Below are 15,337 nucleotides of genomic sequence, written 5' to 3'. Positions count from 1 at the left end.
AGCGCGGTTGTGGCTTGACAACGTTTCTTTCTGGAAATCAGCCTGGCGTGTCTCATTTGGGAAGAGGAATTAATTTCTGTGTACTTGACCATGCGCAGATTGGAGAACATCTCCACTGTCGTGTCTGCACTGGGATTAGGTTGGCTCTCTGCCTGGCCAGATCTGGCTACCATGTCTGTTAGCATCACCCGGCATTGCTTTTTACAGTATGAACTGTAACGGTTGTGCTCTGGTCTCTTTCACTACTTTGCAAACATGTGATAGTAAGCCTGTGAATGCTCTTGCCCTTTGATAAGAAAAATTTTAAAAATTCTCGTTTCCCGAGAGAGCGCAGAGAACTGACTGGCAGCAGCGTGTGTCCCTCTGCAAAAGCAGTGAAAAGGAAGCCAGGAAATATCACTTTGGGGAAGAACCTGGGCTCTTTCCTAGAGCAAGTGAAGAATGCTTAAGATTCTTTCCAGATTAAGGGCCAGTCTCTAGGGAAGGGGCAAAAACCCCAGGCCTTGCAGGATGGCTAGAGGAAGTGTGCTGGCCTCCCCAACTTGTTCACATTCCCAATGCTCCCGCCAGGATGTCCCAGGAGGATCTAGTAGCTTCTTCCTCTGTGGGCATGATCGCGACTGGGTTCACTCGATGGTGTGTCAAGCAGCCTCCCCAGCAGCCTGCGAGCTCCCCCAGGATGTCCGGGTGGTACCCCCAGCCTAGCGCTTGGCCCGTAGTGGCACTTCCGTAAGAACTGCATGGATTCAGGAAGACATGAAAGCACCACCAGTAAATTTCGCGTTCTCTTTCTTGGACGTTGAGGTGTATGGCCGTCATTGTTGAAATGTTGAAATAGCTGCACTCCAGTTGATGAATCGCCTCTGCGCCTTCCGCTCTCCCTAGTCCCTCCCCATCAGCTTCCCTGCCAGTGGCCCTGGTTGTCCCAGATCCTCTCCTAACACCAGTCTCCTCCCTCTAGTCCAGCAACTAACAGGTTAACGCCTCTCCCAGCAGGCCTCGGGGTAGGGAGAGCAGTTCTCCTGAGCAGGTACCCCAAAGGCACCCTCCAGAAACCCCAACCCTGCTCCTGCCTCCAGCCAGAGCCCAGGGGGTCCCAGAAAGGGCTGAGCCCCTGCCCCCCCGACTGCCCCCCCGACTGCCCCGGGCTCATGGGCACTTGTGGGCGTCCCTGTGTGTCCCTCCAAAAGGGTGCAGCGCCCAGCAGGGAGAGGGCACCCGGGGAGCTGCTGCTGATGCCTGGCCGGCAAGCGCCAGCAGCTGGACCACGCGAGCCCCTACACGGGGGCCACTGGGGCCGTGGCAACCTCCTCAGTGTCTGGAACTCTGCCTGGGACAGATACAGTTGCCAAGGCTGCCTTGCGCTGAGTGGGGCCGGCCCAGGCGGAGGAGCCGAGCCCTGAGGTCCCAGCCACGGGGGCTCCCACGTGCAGGTCTGCACCCACTGAGCCTGCAACCCCGGGCGAAGCACCTAGCCTCCGCGGCAGCTTTGATTTCCACCCGCAGCTAGACATTACCTCTGCGAAAGTGGAAGGTACAGGTGAGCTCATGTCTGTACCTTGCAGTGAGCTCATTGGAAAACAGGTTCTGTATAATTACAAGGTGTAGTTTTTATTTCAGAATATTTCTTTCCATGGCCACAGACCGCAGGAGTGCCTAGTAACAGACAGGGCCGTAGGACAGTGAACCAGATGACCGCAAGGTGACATACCCAGGATTAGAATTCCTCCTTTGTGTTCAAAAAAAGTGTGAGGCCGCAGGGAATGCCTTTGAACTGTTGTTTAGACGTGGTCCCCTAGGTTACGCAGTATACAAATACCGACAGGAAAATTCTGCTACACAGCACACAGGCTTTTTTGTTTGTTTTATTTCTTTCCAGGCTTAAGCAGTTTAATTTCTTTGCTGGGGACGTCAACAGATCTCAGTGTATTCCTAAATTGCCTGTCTTCAAATCTCCAAGCATTTGTCTTCCAGGTACGAAAATAATTTTTTTTTAAAGGAAAGAAATAAGTGTTGATAATTCTAGCTCAATTATAGCACCGAATGTCCACACGACACGTGGTGTATGAGAAAGGTTTCCCTAGAGCACGGGTCAGAAATGTGTCAGGCTCGTCTGGGTGTGAGGACAGAGAAGACGGCGGCTCATTTCTGGAGCAAGGCAGAGACTCAGAGAGCATGCGTTTGTGTGTGCAGGTGCGCGTGCAAGTGGCTGCGTGTGCAGGTGGCGAGTCCATGGGGGGTGTATGTGTGTGTGTGTCAGAGACTGAGGGTATGTGTGCAAGTGACCATATGTGCAAGTGAGTGTGTATGTGAGTGACCGAGTGTGCGGTGTATGTGCAAGTGACTGTGTGCACAAGTGGACGTATATACATGTGAACAGCTGGACACGTGGGGGGAGCGTATTCACGCCTCCCCTGTCTTGGGGGTCATCTTCCCCGAAGGCCGCGGCCTTTGGGAAGAGCCTTGCAGAGGGAGGGGAGATTTGAACGGATGTGAAAGGTGGTAGCGTTGCAGTGAAGGAAGCCAGGGGGAGAGGACACTGCACGAGGGCCCCGCGGGAGCAGCGGTGGGCACGTGGGAGAGGGCAAGGCCTGCTCAGAGGGAAAACCTATGCGTGCCCGGGGCACAGGGCTCTGCCCCGACGGCAAAGCCTGGGGACCTGGGCACCAGGGCCTGGCCGGGGCTGCCTCTCGAAGCCTCCGCCGTCTCCCAGCCCCGCCCGGCCTGGCCCCTGGCCCAGCGACCTCCGCCTAGGAGCCAGGGCACAGATAACCAAGAGCCCCGAGAGCGGAAGTCGCGGCCCTCCACCGCGTGCAGAGGAGCGGGCCAGCTCCTCGGGAGGCAGCTGGAGAGCCCGCCCAGCCCTCGGCAGGGGTCTGTGTCCACTCTCTGCTTCTCGCAAGTCATTGTTCTGGATTCTGTGTGGTTTTCAGTCCTCCTTTTGGTCTTAAGCCAAGCTTACGCCGGCAGCATCGCCATGGAGACGGATTCATTTGACAGCTTGGCTTGCGAGGCGCCTCTGATGGCAGTTTCCGGTAGCCTGGTCTTTGTTTTGGATTCTCACTCCGCCTGTAACTTAACCAAGAGGAGCCCCTGAGTCACGAATGCAAATCCCACCTAGAAACGTCTGTCCGTCTCATCCTGGAGCTCAAACCCTGTGACACTCCACGTTCCCCAAGCCTCCCTCGTATCTTCGGCCCCCCCACGAGACATGTCAGAAATGACATGTATTTTATAGCTGTGTGCCTTTGAGGGGCTTATTTTTGTAAAATAGCTTAGCTGATAAAAAGCAGACTATTGTCAACAAAATACTCGGACTGTTAAAATGTGGGCCCTTGGGCTCGTCAGAGATGACCTGCAGGTGTTAGCGCCAGCGGCTCGTGAGCAGAGGGGAAAGTGAAACTCCACCACGTGTTTCCTTCTTACCAGGCAGTCCGTGCCCAAGAATGATTTCTGATTGTAGGGCCATGAAGTGCCACACCATCCTGGTGATGAAAAGCAGGCTCAATAAGTGTTCTGGTTCCTCTCAGAACATTTGGGCAGAGAGAGCTCTGAATATCCAGAGCTGCTTCTCCCAGTACGGAAAGGGAGATGCCACGTGCTAATTTATGTACGCTCGTTGTTGCTGAAACCTAAAATCCCCACTGAGCACCAGCTTCCTCCTAGGGCACCAGTCATGGGATGTCAACGAGGCTGGCCCTGTCCTGTGTCTCTGCCTTGCTTCCCAGGTGACTTCTTTTTTAAAATTGCGTGGGCATTAAAAAAACCAAGTAGGCCAGTTGTCCACACCCCTCTTCTCTCCACCAGCTTCGTCGAGGTCCATCCTGGGATCGGCTCCACAGGGGACAAGGGTAGAAACGGGCTCCGCGAGCCTCACCCTGGGACGGACCCAGTTTGCCCTTTAAAACTTCCTGTTCACAATGGGTGCATTTGAAAACACACTATTCCACTTCATTTTATCATAACCCCAGCATTTTTTTTTTGTCACAAAAATATAATAGCCAAGCAGAAGCAAAGAGGAATTTATCCAGCTGGCTGCCAGCTTCCAGCTAAGGTGGAATTTTCTCCTCACCGCCGTGAGCAAAGCGATGACCCTCTGCCAGAGAGACAGCTTTGGTGAGTCAGAGACGGCAAAAAGCATTTTTAACATTATAGCATAAGGACTTCCCGTGTTGCTTTGTAGGATCCATATCATCTTTCTAATCTTTCTGTGTCAAATAAAGCATACATAGAGGAAGCCAAACCAAACTGCCGTAGCCTTTTCTCCCTGGCAGCAGGATGCTTCCTTGCCCACTCCATCTATTTTGGACACAGAGGAATCTTCCCCTTGTTCTGAAATTGCGTGCTGTGCGACATGTTGAGAAAAGTGCAGGGGGAGATGACAGGGAGGGAGGAAACTTGGATTCTTCGGGGCACCCACGCCTAACCTTCAGGAACAATGATTGAGGAAGTCACTGTTGTTTGCAGATGGTGGAATTGGCGAAGTGGTGTCCCTTTTGCACATTCCTGGTCATATCGTTGGTCTCCTTCAAGGGTCAAGGAAGGAAAGGTCCAGGACGTAGATGCAAACGAAGGGAAGTGGCAATTCAGCTCCTGCTCCAGGAATGAGTCATTCATTCTGCAGATACTTAGTGTCCCTGCAGGGTCCCAGGCACTGTCCTGGGCCCTGGGCACGAGGCAGCGGAAAGACAGACAACCTCTGTCCCTATGGAGCTTTCACGCTAGTTGAGGCCAGTAATCCTGGCTCCCCGAAGCTGCCAGATGTCCTCACAGCAGGCAATTGGAATAAGGAGAAAAGACAACCCCCAATTCAGATCAATTTTACAAACACCCTGGAGCTGTTTGGTTTTTGTTTTGTTTTGTTTTGTTGAGGTACCGGTGTCAGGGATTGAATCCAGGACCTTGGAGGTGGGAAGCTGGCACTCAACCACTGAGCCGCATCGACTTCCCTGAGTTGGGTTTTTTGTTTGACTTGTTTGTGGTTTTCCTTTTTTGTTTTTTCAGGAGGCATTTGGAACTGAACCCAGGACCTCGCTTGTGGGAGGCAGGAGTTCAACCACTCAAGCCACATCCCCTCCCCCTGGAGCTGTTTTGAGGGTTGCTGCTTTAAGCAGTCACATAGCGGGTACCCTTTATAATGAGACCCTCCCCTTTCACAAAATCCGAAATGACGCTGCTTTATGCCTGTGCTCTCCCAGAGCAAAGGTCAGCAGCCATGGCTGAAGGAAATCAGCCCCATGGTTCTTGTCCCCCCCACACACACCTTCTGGGGACCTCCCTATGAAGTCAACATTAATACCAATCTTTTGCCCTGGTCCCATGAACTGTGGCTTTTCGCAAGATTCGATAGGCCAGGTGGCACTGGTCAGGCTTACTGCATACCAGGCCAGAACGTGACGCGGAGGCCAGAGCTGCCTCTACCCCTCTCACCCCTCTCACCCCTGGTGCTTCAAGGGACAGCACACATTGTGTAGGGGGACATTGCAAAAGACTTTGAAATGGACCAGAAAGGATGACTTGGGGTCGGGGGCAGCGCACCCTTCGGGGTCATCCCAGGCTTTCATTGTCTCCCAGTTATTTTACAACTTAGTAAACTGTAGAAAACTGTTAATAATGGCAATGATTCTTTTCCATAGAAATGCAAACCACTTGTGCAATTGATTACTGCCTGGTGGACGGACCCATTTTGCATCTATTTGTAAATTAACGTTAACATTCTTTTTTTTTTTTTTAATATGGAATGCTTCAGGAATTTGCATGCCATCCTGGCTCGGGGGCTGTGCTCATCTTCTCTCTGTTGTTTCAATTTTGATATATGTGCTGCCACAGTGGGCACCCCGCATTCTTCACTGCCCGAGTGTGGTGGGAACTTTGCATTCTCCTGGGAACCAGTTACAACATCTTACTTATTCCCCCGCGAACGTGCTAACTAAAATCTTTGACCCACCTTCATTTTATATCAGGATGAGAGTCATGGTTTTTTTTTTAAAAAAAAAGATTAAACAATTGCAAGAGGCAGACCTCCCCGCTGGGTCTCTCGGGCCAGCATCGAGCGGGTTCTTTTCTGGGAACGTCCAGAGGCCTTTGGATTTGGAGCACGTGGCAAGCGGCAGCCCCTTCTGTCTCCTCCGCACCTGTCTCCATGGTGGCATTTGCAGGCCCGTGTGAGAGAGTGCCTCAGGTGTGCGGGGACCCGCTGGCTCCCCCCGACCCATTACCCCCCAAGGAGAGGCCGCCGCACAGGCTGCCACAAGAGGCCACGTTCCAAACGTCACAAAGCGGCAGCAGAATCCCTCCCGCGCTCTGCCCCCACACTCCCCAGCCCCACCCTGACTCCCCTGCCTGCCAGCTCTGGGAATGGCACCCATTTCTCTCTAGGAGTTGAACCTCTTCTTACACATCCTATAGGTTTTAAGATCCTTGGTGTATTTGCTAAAAGCAATACACCAGAAATGGGCTGGCTTTTACCATGGGAATTGATTAGGCAAAAAGCTGGCAGGTCTGAGTCAGTCCGAGGGTAAAATCAAGGCCCCGGTGGGAGAGCCTTTTCCCTGAGCTGCAGCTGTGGGCAGTCAGGCATGTGGTACAATGGCGGCGGCGCATCTCTCCCCTCTCCTCCAGACCTTGCTGCTTTCAGCTTCGGTTCCCAGGGCCTTCTCTCTCAGCCTCTGGGGGCCTCTCTGTCTCTGCAGGCTTCTTTCTGTGTCTGTGGCTCTTTATTCCTCTGTTTATAAAGGACTCCAGGGGGAAGATTAAGACCCACCCCGGGTCATGCCATCCCAAAGTGATCTAATCAAAAGGAAGTTTCTTTCACTGAATCTAATCAAAAGGTCCCATCTGCAATAAGTTTACACGCACAGGAATGGATTAGCTTTAAGAACAGGATTTGCTGGGGTCCGTAAAAGCTTCAATCTGCATTTGCTCAGGTTCTTTAGCCCTGGCCGTTCTGGCCAAAAACTGCCCTCTGCAGGTTTCTCTGGGAATGGAAGGCTGCGTGGATGAGAGCCCCTGCCCAGGTCCCTGTAGATCAGCTCTGGGATTGAAGCTCTGCCCCCCAGGTGCTCAGAGCCCCAGCAAGGCTGTTGCTTTCACAGTGATTTTGTCTAGCCCGTCTAGCTATCTACTCATTTTTTGTTTTTTATTTAAATGTAGGCTCCTGGCATCTGTTTCACTTGCTGCTTTTGGAATATGTGATTCATATACTCCAGTCACACATCGAGGAGGAAGAGGAGGAGGAGGACATGGGAAATCTCAGGGAAATGCTGCCAGAAGACCAGGCTCTCATGGAGCCCGACCAGGCACTCTTCCTCCCCCTGGATCCCTCACCCACTCGGGAGTGTGAGAGCCCCGACCTGGAGCACCGTGCCACGCTGCCGGACGCGGGCCAGAGCCGGCCCCCCGCGGGGGTGAGCAGCGTGACCCTCAGGGTGCTGGGCTTCCTGGTGGACGCTGCCACGGGCGACAAGGTAGAGCCCCAGGCCCCGCCTCCCCACAGCTGTTTCTAGATTGACAAGAACCCAGAGGCGGTTAGGAAACCTGTCACCGACCAAACTCTGAAAAAGCCTTTTCTTTTTTCTTTTTTTTTTTTAAAGATTTCTTTCTTTCTTCCTTCCTTTCTTCCTTTCTTCCTTTCTTCCTTTCTCCCTTTCTTCCTTTCTCTCTTTCTTCCTTTCTTCCTTTCTCTCCCCTTCCCCCCCCCAGTTGTCTGTTCTCTGTGTCTGTTTGCTGCGTGTTCTTTGTCTACCTCTGTTTTTGTCAGAGGCACAGGAATCTGTGTTTCTTTTTGTTGTATCATCTTGCTGTGTCAGCTCTCCGTGTGTGCGGCTCCATTCCCAGGCAGGCTGCACTTTCTTTCGTGCTGGGCAGCTCTCCTTACGGGGCGCACTCCTTGCGAGCGGGGCTCCCCTACGCGGGGATACCCCTGCGTAGCAAGGCACTCCTTGCACGCATCAGCACTGCGCATGGACCAGCTCCACACGGGTCAAGGAGGCCCAGGGTTTGAACTGCGGACCTCCCATGTGGTAGGTGGACGCCCTAACCACTGGGCCAAGTTTGCCACCCCTGAAAAAGCCTTTTCTAATCAACTCTGCTTTCGGTGATTGGAAGAGCTCCGTCATCGCTGGTCCATCCAGGCTGGCGGTGCACTGCTGTGCGCCTTCCAGGATTCGAGGTGTGGAATAGCGAGGTAGCCTGGCTCTTGCCTTCCCAGACCATACCAGCCAGCCAGCGAGGTTGGACTAATTAGCACTAGAGCACCGCCAACTGCTGAGTGAGTCCTATAGACTGAAAATGCCCCTAGAGTTCAAAGAAAGGAAACATTGAACAGTCTGGTTAGAAAAGATTTTTGAAAGATTGAATTGGGGGTACATCTTGGAAGATAACAATGAGTTGCTATTTACTTAGCACCTACTATATACCCTTTATACACATTATCTCAAAGCGGTACAATCCCGCAGGGTGTCTATTCTTGTCACTTTCCTATGACGGATGAGAAAACGGAGGCTCAGAGAAGCTAAGGGACTGGCAGAAAGTTACACAGCAAGTCAATGCAAGTAAACAGTGAAACAGAAATGAGCCCGGGTCTGCCTGGCCTTGAGTCCATTCCGATCCCCCAATGTTATGTAACACTGTCTCTGATTTAGGTCAGAGAACAGCCTTCCATACCCAGAGCAGCGTAGGGCACACGTGAGAGAGGTCAACAGCAGGGCCCCCCATGCCAGGAAGGGATGCTGGGAGGTAGGAAGCAGCTGAAACTCCCGCTCTGAGGAGGAGAGAGTAGCTGGTCAAAGAGGAAAAGTTGGCGACGGCAAGTGTCTGAGTACTAAGTTCTCAAACCCCTGGCAACAGGCTCTGGATGTTCAGCTACTTTGCGTAGTCTTCCTCCTGGGCCCACAGGGCTCCCTTCTGGAAGGATAAGGACATGTGCTTAGCAGGAGACAAGAGGGTCAGTTAATAGTGGCCACGACCGAGAGAATGGGTCACACTCTGAAACTGTCCAGGCCCAACAGTCCTCCAAGTAACCAGAACCTTCCAGGGAACGGGCCTAAACCCTTGTTCTGAGGTTCCAGATTGCAGAGGACCTGTACAAGGCGTTATTAAGCACCTACTCTGACAAGACACTGTACTAGACAAAAAATCACATGAACAGGGGTGAAGGAAATGTGTGTCTTGGTTTTAAAGGGTCTCCCTTCCTCCATACCTGGCCTCCTTTGCCTTCTTACGTCAGGACAGTAATTCATCCACCCTGCTGCGTTCGACGCCCTCTGTGAGCAGATTCAGATGTGAGTGTGTGAATGTGAAAACCGCTTTGTGAGTGTGGATGTGGCACAATGTGATCTGGGCCTGCTCACACGGGGCCCAGCTGCGGGCCAAGTGCTGTTCACGGAGCCCTGGGTGGCAGTGCTGATGGCAGAGAGAAGGCTCTGGAGGAGGAACAGCCAGGTCCACCCATGCCCAGGAGAACGCCTCTGCCTGCCCCTGACACTGTTGTGGCGACAGAGCCCTTCACGGGCTGGGCCAGCAGCAAGCCCACCCAAGGAGCTCCCGGTACCCAGCCTGCCACCCGCTGTGGAGCCCCCGCCGAGCCAGCACGTGCGCTGGGCCGCAGCATCCAGCGGCTCTTCTCCCTAGGTGGGTGAGAGGTGGAATGGTAGCATGGGAATTAATGCCTTCATGCCAAGGTAGCCGGCAGTAAATGTTGGCCGCCACAGGCAGAAGCAGGTGGAGAACGGCCTCCCGTGCTGGGTGTCCAAACGCCTCGTTTCACCTCTTCCCCGTAATAACCCAATGAAGGAGGTGTTGTCATTGCCCCATTTCACAGAGGGCATAACTGAGGCTCTTGGAGGGGTTGAGTCATTTTCCCAAGGTCACATCTTAGTTTCTCAGCTGCCAAAACACATACCGTACTTTGGGTTGGCAAAAACAATGGGAATTAATGGGCTCCCAGTTTTGAGACTAGGAAAAGCTCAAAATCGAGGTGTCAGCAAGTCGACGCTTCCTAAAGTCTGCGGTATTCTGGGGCTGGCTGCCAGCGAGCGGGGGGTTCCTCGGCTCTTCCACCAATGGTGACGCACGCCGTGGCATCTCCTCCTTTCTCTTCCCGGTTCCGTGGACGTCCAGCTTCGGGCTGCTCCTTCTGTGTCCAATTTCCTTTGCTTATCAGGCCCCCAGCCATGTTGGGTCAAGGCCCACCTCATTCAGTTTGGGCACCTTAACTAACAACACCTTCAAAGGTCCAGTTGATGGGTGGGGTCACACCCACCGGCCAGGAGTTGGGACCTGAACAAGCCTTTTGTGGGGGGCACGATTCAATCCCCGCCGTCACCTAGCGAATGATCGGCAGAGCGCTGTGGCGCTCCTTACAAGACATTTTTCCCAGCGTCCTCTCCCCACAGGCCCTTCTGTGATTTCATCCCAAAAGGGGTGAGATAGGAGTAAGTTAAAATATCTTAAAGACTGACGATTTAGCCAAATACAGAAAATCATTTTGGGAAACTCAAGTAGTCTGACCTGTACATAGTTCACATGAATCTCTCTCTACAAGGGACTCCCGCTGGGAAAAGCCGTCTCCTAAGGTTAAGAGAAAGGCGATGCTTGCCAACCAGAACTTTGGGACCTAGCAGATTTTCCTCAGTGTGCACATGCCAGTCACTGCTCCCTTAGCCAGCGCTTTACAGCCCTGATTTCTCTCAGACTCGAGATCTCATGGGCCAACAGGCAAAGACATCCAAAACCTGTGTCCGTTTATCATCTCTACCTGAAAAGATGGTCTTCAGAGAGGTGGTATACATGAAGAGTAGATCAGGAATGGTTCTTGCTTCACAGAAAGATTTGTAGCTTTACAAACAGATGGTTTTAAGTAGGAACACTCTTAGACATTTTTTTTAATCTTTTTTTTAAAGATTTTATTTATTTCTCCCCACCGCCCCATTCTCCCCATTGTCTGCTCTCTGTGTCCATTCGCTGTGTGTTCTTCTTGCTCTGTGTCTGCTTGTATTCTCATTAGGTGGCTCTGGGAACCCATCCTGGGACCTTCTGGAGTAGGAGAAAGGCAATTACTCTCTTGTGCCACCTTGGCTCCCTGTTCTGCTATGTCTTCTTATTTTCTCTCCTCTGTGTCTCTTGTTGCATCATCTTGCTGTGCACGCTCTCTGCGTTGGCTGGCACTCCTGTGCGGGGCAGCTTTCCCGTGCCGGGCAGCATTCCCATGCAGGGTGGCACTCCTGCGCATGAGCCAGCTCACCGCGTGGGCCAGCTTGCTCTCATCAGGAGGCCCTGGGCATCGAACCCTGGACCTCCTATATGGTAGACGGGAGCCCGGTTTCCCCTTCTTAGACATTTAAAATACTCTTCAGTTTGAGAAAATTTTATTTCAACACAACCTTTCGGTATCACACAGATATTTTAGTTACACAAGATATACTTGCACAGGCCAGTGGCCGTCATTTCATCTTATGATTGGAAAAAGGCCAATGCAGAGCCAACAAGGTTATGCCCAGTCCCAGTCCCAGTTAAATGTGTCAAAATTCTTTCAGACCACATCTCTTTTTCTTTTTAATTAGATAACATCCATTGTAACTATGTTAGCATAATGGTTAGGTGTACAGTTCTGGTATATAACTCGCTGGGTTCAAATTCCACTTCTTCCACTGAGAATCTTGGGCAAGGGGCTGAATTGATCTGTCCCTCAGTATTCTCATCGACAGAATGGAAATAATAATATCCAATTGCATAGGCTGCTTATGAGGTGTAAATAAGTTAATCATTGTAAAATTCTTAGAATGTTTCTGCCAACACAGGGAGCACCTAATGACCATGAGCTATTGTTATTGTTATTCCAGCAAAACCAACTCTAATTGAGCCCCTTCCCATAACATGCCCTCCCCACTCCCCTTCAGTTACTTTGAAGTTCATTGCTATGGGTTTGACCCATATTTAATTGGAGGAAATGATAGAGAAGATATTAAACACTTAATTGAGCTACATGATAAAGCAATGCAAGCAGACTAAACATCACATAATCTAAGGTAATATGCTTTAGAGATTAATTATCTGTGCTTCTGTTCATTCATGCCCGGTGAATTAGCTAAAATAACTTAAACAATCTAACACCAAAAAGTTACACTCCTCTAATTTTCATTGCATTAACTCTTCAGCATTTGCACTCACCATCAACAAAAAAGCACACCCTGCGTCCTATCTGCAGTCATGTGCCACGAGTTAACACCCCATCCAGCTGCACATCTGTGGCAGCCTCATTATTTGAACAACTGAGCGTGCTCGGCACCTCCAGTAACAACTCAAGTCAGCACCCCACTGCCGTAGCCATCTGTCACTCTTCACCATTCTAGCAGCGCCCAAAATAGTAAGATGCCAAAGGCGTGTTGACGAATAAAGTGACAATTATACTGACTTTAAATAAAGAATATCCTTTTTAAAAAGCATTCCACACAATTTTCACTTTAGGCCATATATTCAAAGGTTAAAGCATAGCAAAAATATTTAACACAAGTGGCTCTTCTGCTATCAGGTAAAGGTGAAGGTGAATTTTTGAGTGATGAGAAAAACATCTTTGCATTGGGTGATGATGATTATTGTAAAATGGAGAGAGAAATAGTGAGAAATGCACTTTCATCAGATTTGCATTTGAGATTATCTTGTATGCGAATTTTTTGGAATATATTAGTTTATTGGGGGGGGTAAGTCACCGATGAAATCAGATCAAGGAAATGCGTTTCTGTCGGAATTAATCATGTCCAAGGATCTGCCAATCTTCAGAGCACCCTCGGAGTGAAGGAAGGATGCCATATTATCCCCGTTTCTCTGATAGGAAGACTTGTTCTGACAGGTTAGATGATTATCTGGAAAACTGGCACATCTCAAATCTGTTTCAACACAATCCCGTGTCCTTATCAGATGCCTGTTTTCACAGTTTGGGTGTAGTTTTTGTTTTTGTTTTTGTGCCTCAGCTAAAAGTATAATTGACGGTCGGTGGAGGGAGTCTGGGAACGCGAGAGCTGTGTCTGCTCCAGAGTCTGGTGGCAGCTGCAGGGCTGGGCATCCAGCTGGCGGGCAGCCAAAGAGCTGGGGGCACAGCCGCACGGAGATGCGGGCGCGTTCACAGCACCCTTCTGTCTTCCTAACGACCCATTTTCTCCTGGGCTGGCTTTCACTGCACCGCTAGCATGGCTCTCAAAGCACCCACTGGCACCCCTGCCTTTTCTCCACGCCCTGCCCTTTCTTCCAATTATCCCTGCACTGTGAGTCCTCCCACGAAGACCCTAGCAGACCTAGGGTGCTCCCTTGAGAGACTGGGGTCTCCTAGGGCAGGAGTCGATGCTCTGGCTCCCTGGCTCGTTCCCAGGGTGGGGGAGAGGGTTTGGAAGCATCATTCCAGGGTGGCTTCTGCAGCCAGAGGTAAAGTGACTTTCTCTTTTTATCCTTTCCTTCTGAACCCCCACCCTCAGCTCATCCAGGTGTTGTTGGAAGACCCAGGTACCGAGAGCCCCGTTCGACTCAGCCTTCCCGTGGGGCAAGAAGCCCTCCTAACCCTAAAAGACGGACAAAAGTTTATGATTCACGTATCATATGTACCCCAAAGCTCTGAAAGTATTTATTTCAGGGAAAGTGATGATAATATGTAAGATGATTATTTGAATAGGGTTTTAGAAAAGAAATAGATTTTCATTCTTAAAAATATATTAAATGCGAAAGCTTTTGTACTGATACGGGAGAAGATTTTCTGTACATAATAGATGTAGCGTTGTCTCTTTTATGTTTCTATGTATTTTCAAAGAATTGGTTTTGGTCAAACATATAAACTGATTTGGACAATCATTTTTGCCTGTCACTTTTCTTTCGGCTTTCCAAGTTTTCTATTTTGGGACTTAACAGAAAAGGAACTGGAGAAATCTTGTTGGGGGTAAAGAAATGGACAGGTCTCCCAAGAACAATAACAAGATTTGAAGAACACAAACTGGTACAAGCAGTAGAAGGCTAATGGTGATGTTTTTTCTCCCCTTGGTAATGCCATAATCAAAGTCAAGTTTGTAGAAAGACCCCTCAGGCAGCGAGGGACAGCAAGAACTCATTTTGGAGCTGCTGCCAGTCTCACTCACTGGCCCCATAAGCACCTCCTGTTCACTTTCCGGCTTCCTTCAGGTGAGGTGGGACGCTGACCCCAGCCATGGCTGCCACAATTGGTGCTGTCCTGCTTTGAATCACTTCTTATTTCTCTCTTGGTAGCAAAATCCTAAAACTACACATTGAAACTAAGAATAGATCACTGTTAAACCAGACCCATCTTTCTGTGACTGACTACACTATTTAAGAGAAAATTTTAAATGCTTAACACGATTTCTGATATACATGGAAAGAATAGGGAACATTTTACTGAAATGCAGTGTTTCCCTAGATGCTTGGAAGTGTTAAAGAAACAGAAGAAGATGCCATTTGATTCAAAAGAATTATTGATCTTTGTGGTTAAGACAAAAATCACATCTGAGATTCAAGCTCTTTACTACTACATTTAATTTTTATCAAATTTCTTAAGCTATCTGGGAGTAGTTATTATTTGTCCAAGAATAACTCGGCCATCTCATTATTTTGCTCACTCTTCAGATATTTTGCGTGTGATTGGTTTGCTCCCAGGTCAGTAGATGGTGGACTGAGTCAAGAGACAAAGGCAACAAGAGGATTCAGAAATGTTGCATATCTTTGAGTAATCTGATTCACTGAGGTTAACAGAGGTCACCCTGGGCATGCTGGCCTTGAGAAGCTTGCCAGGCTTACCAGAGAAACCAGTTGATGGATGGTGTTAGAATTAGACTGGGGTGAGAGAAGAGCACAGGAGCTAGAGAGAACTGTGCAGCGATCAAGTTCAAGTCTGGGTGGCAGCCGATGTGTTCACCTTGTGAACTGTATCAAGCTTATCATATGACTGGCCCATTGGGAAATGGCTAAAAAGCACACAGAAGGATTCTGAGCAAAAGCGAGCCAGGTATGAAGAGCCGTCCGGCTAACGAGCACTGGTGTGGGGTCAGAACTGCCCCCACTACTCACATCTTTGCTTTCCCCTCCCTGGTCCCCATCCTGGATGAACTGAGGCAGCAGGCAGAGCTGGGAGAGAGAGAATCCAACCACATCCGCCTCCCACACCACAGCTTCAGTTCCAAAAGAAGTCCTCTGCTAGGACAAAGGAGATGCGTTTATCTTTAATAAAATTTGACATTTTGATTATTACACTAAACTGAGCATTTTAATTACTAAACTGAGACATTTCTTCTGATTGGAAGGAACTGTTGGACTTCCATTATTTGAAAGTGAACATGAAATCCCT

At 50.0% G+C, this 15,337-nt stretch overlaps 1 protein-coding gene and 1 non-coding gene across 3 annotated transcripts in view; one reads left to right on the top strand and one right to left on the bottom strand.

Annotated features, from left to right (window-relative positions):
* Window positions 1–13,836, top strand: part of RFX8 (regulatory factor X8) — a 60,017-nt gene extending 46,181 nt beyond the window's left edge. The window contains exons 12-15 of one of the 2 annotated variants that reach the window (XM_058278205.2): window positions 1,880–1,974; window positions 4,002–4,116; window positions 7,153–7,406; window positions 13,467–13,836. In XM_058278205.2, the coding sequence (XP_058134188.1) occupies window positions 1,880–1,974; window positions 4,002–4,116; window positions 7,153–7,406; window positions 13,467–13,643 (641 nt within the window). In that variant the 3' untranslated portion in view covers window positions 13,644–13,836. Of the gene's footprint in view, window positions 1–1,879; window positions 1,975–4,001; window positions 4,117–7,152; window positions 7,467–13,466 lie in introns of both variants that reach the window. The other variant, XM_012530351.4, reaches the window with a different exon arrangement.
* LOC111758714 (U6 spliceosomal RNA) lies at window positions 5,730–5,836 on the bottom strand. Its single transcript, XR_002792893.1, has one exon. It is a non-coding gene; the product is annotated as a U6 spliceosomal RNA (small nuclear RNA).
* Window positions 13,837–15,337: the final 1,501 nt, after the last annotated feature.

This window comes from Dasypus novemcinctus, chromosome 17, assembly GCF_030445035.2.
Source record: "Dasypus novemcinctus isolate mDasNov1 chromosome 17, mDasNov1.1.hap2, whole genome shotgun sequence".
In the NCBI taxonomy this organism is placed as follows: Eukaryota; Metazoa; Chordata; class Mammalia; order Cingulata; family Dasypodidae; genus Dasypus; species Dasypus novemcinctus.
The sequence above is the reverse complement of the archived record's forward strand: the minus strand, read 5'-3'. Positions and strand labels throughout refer to the sequence as shown.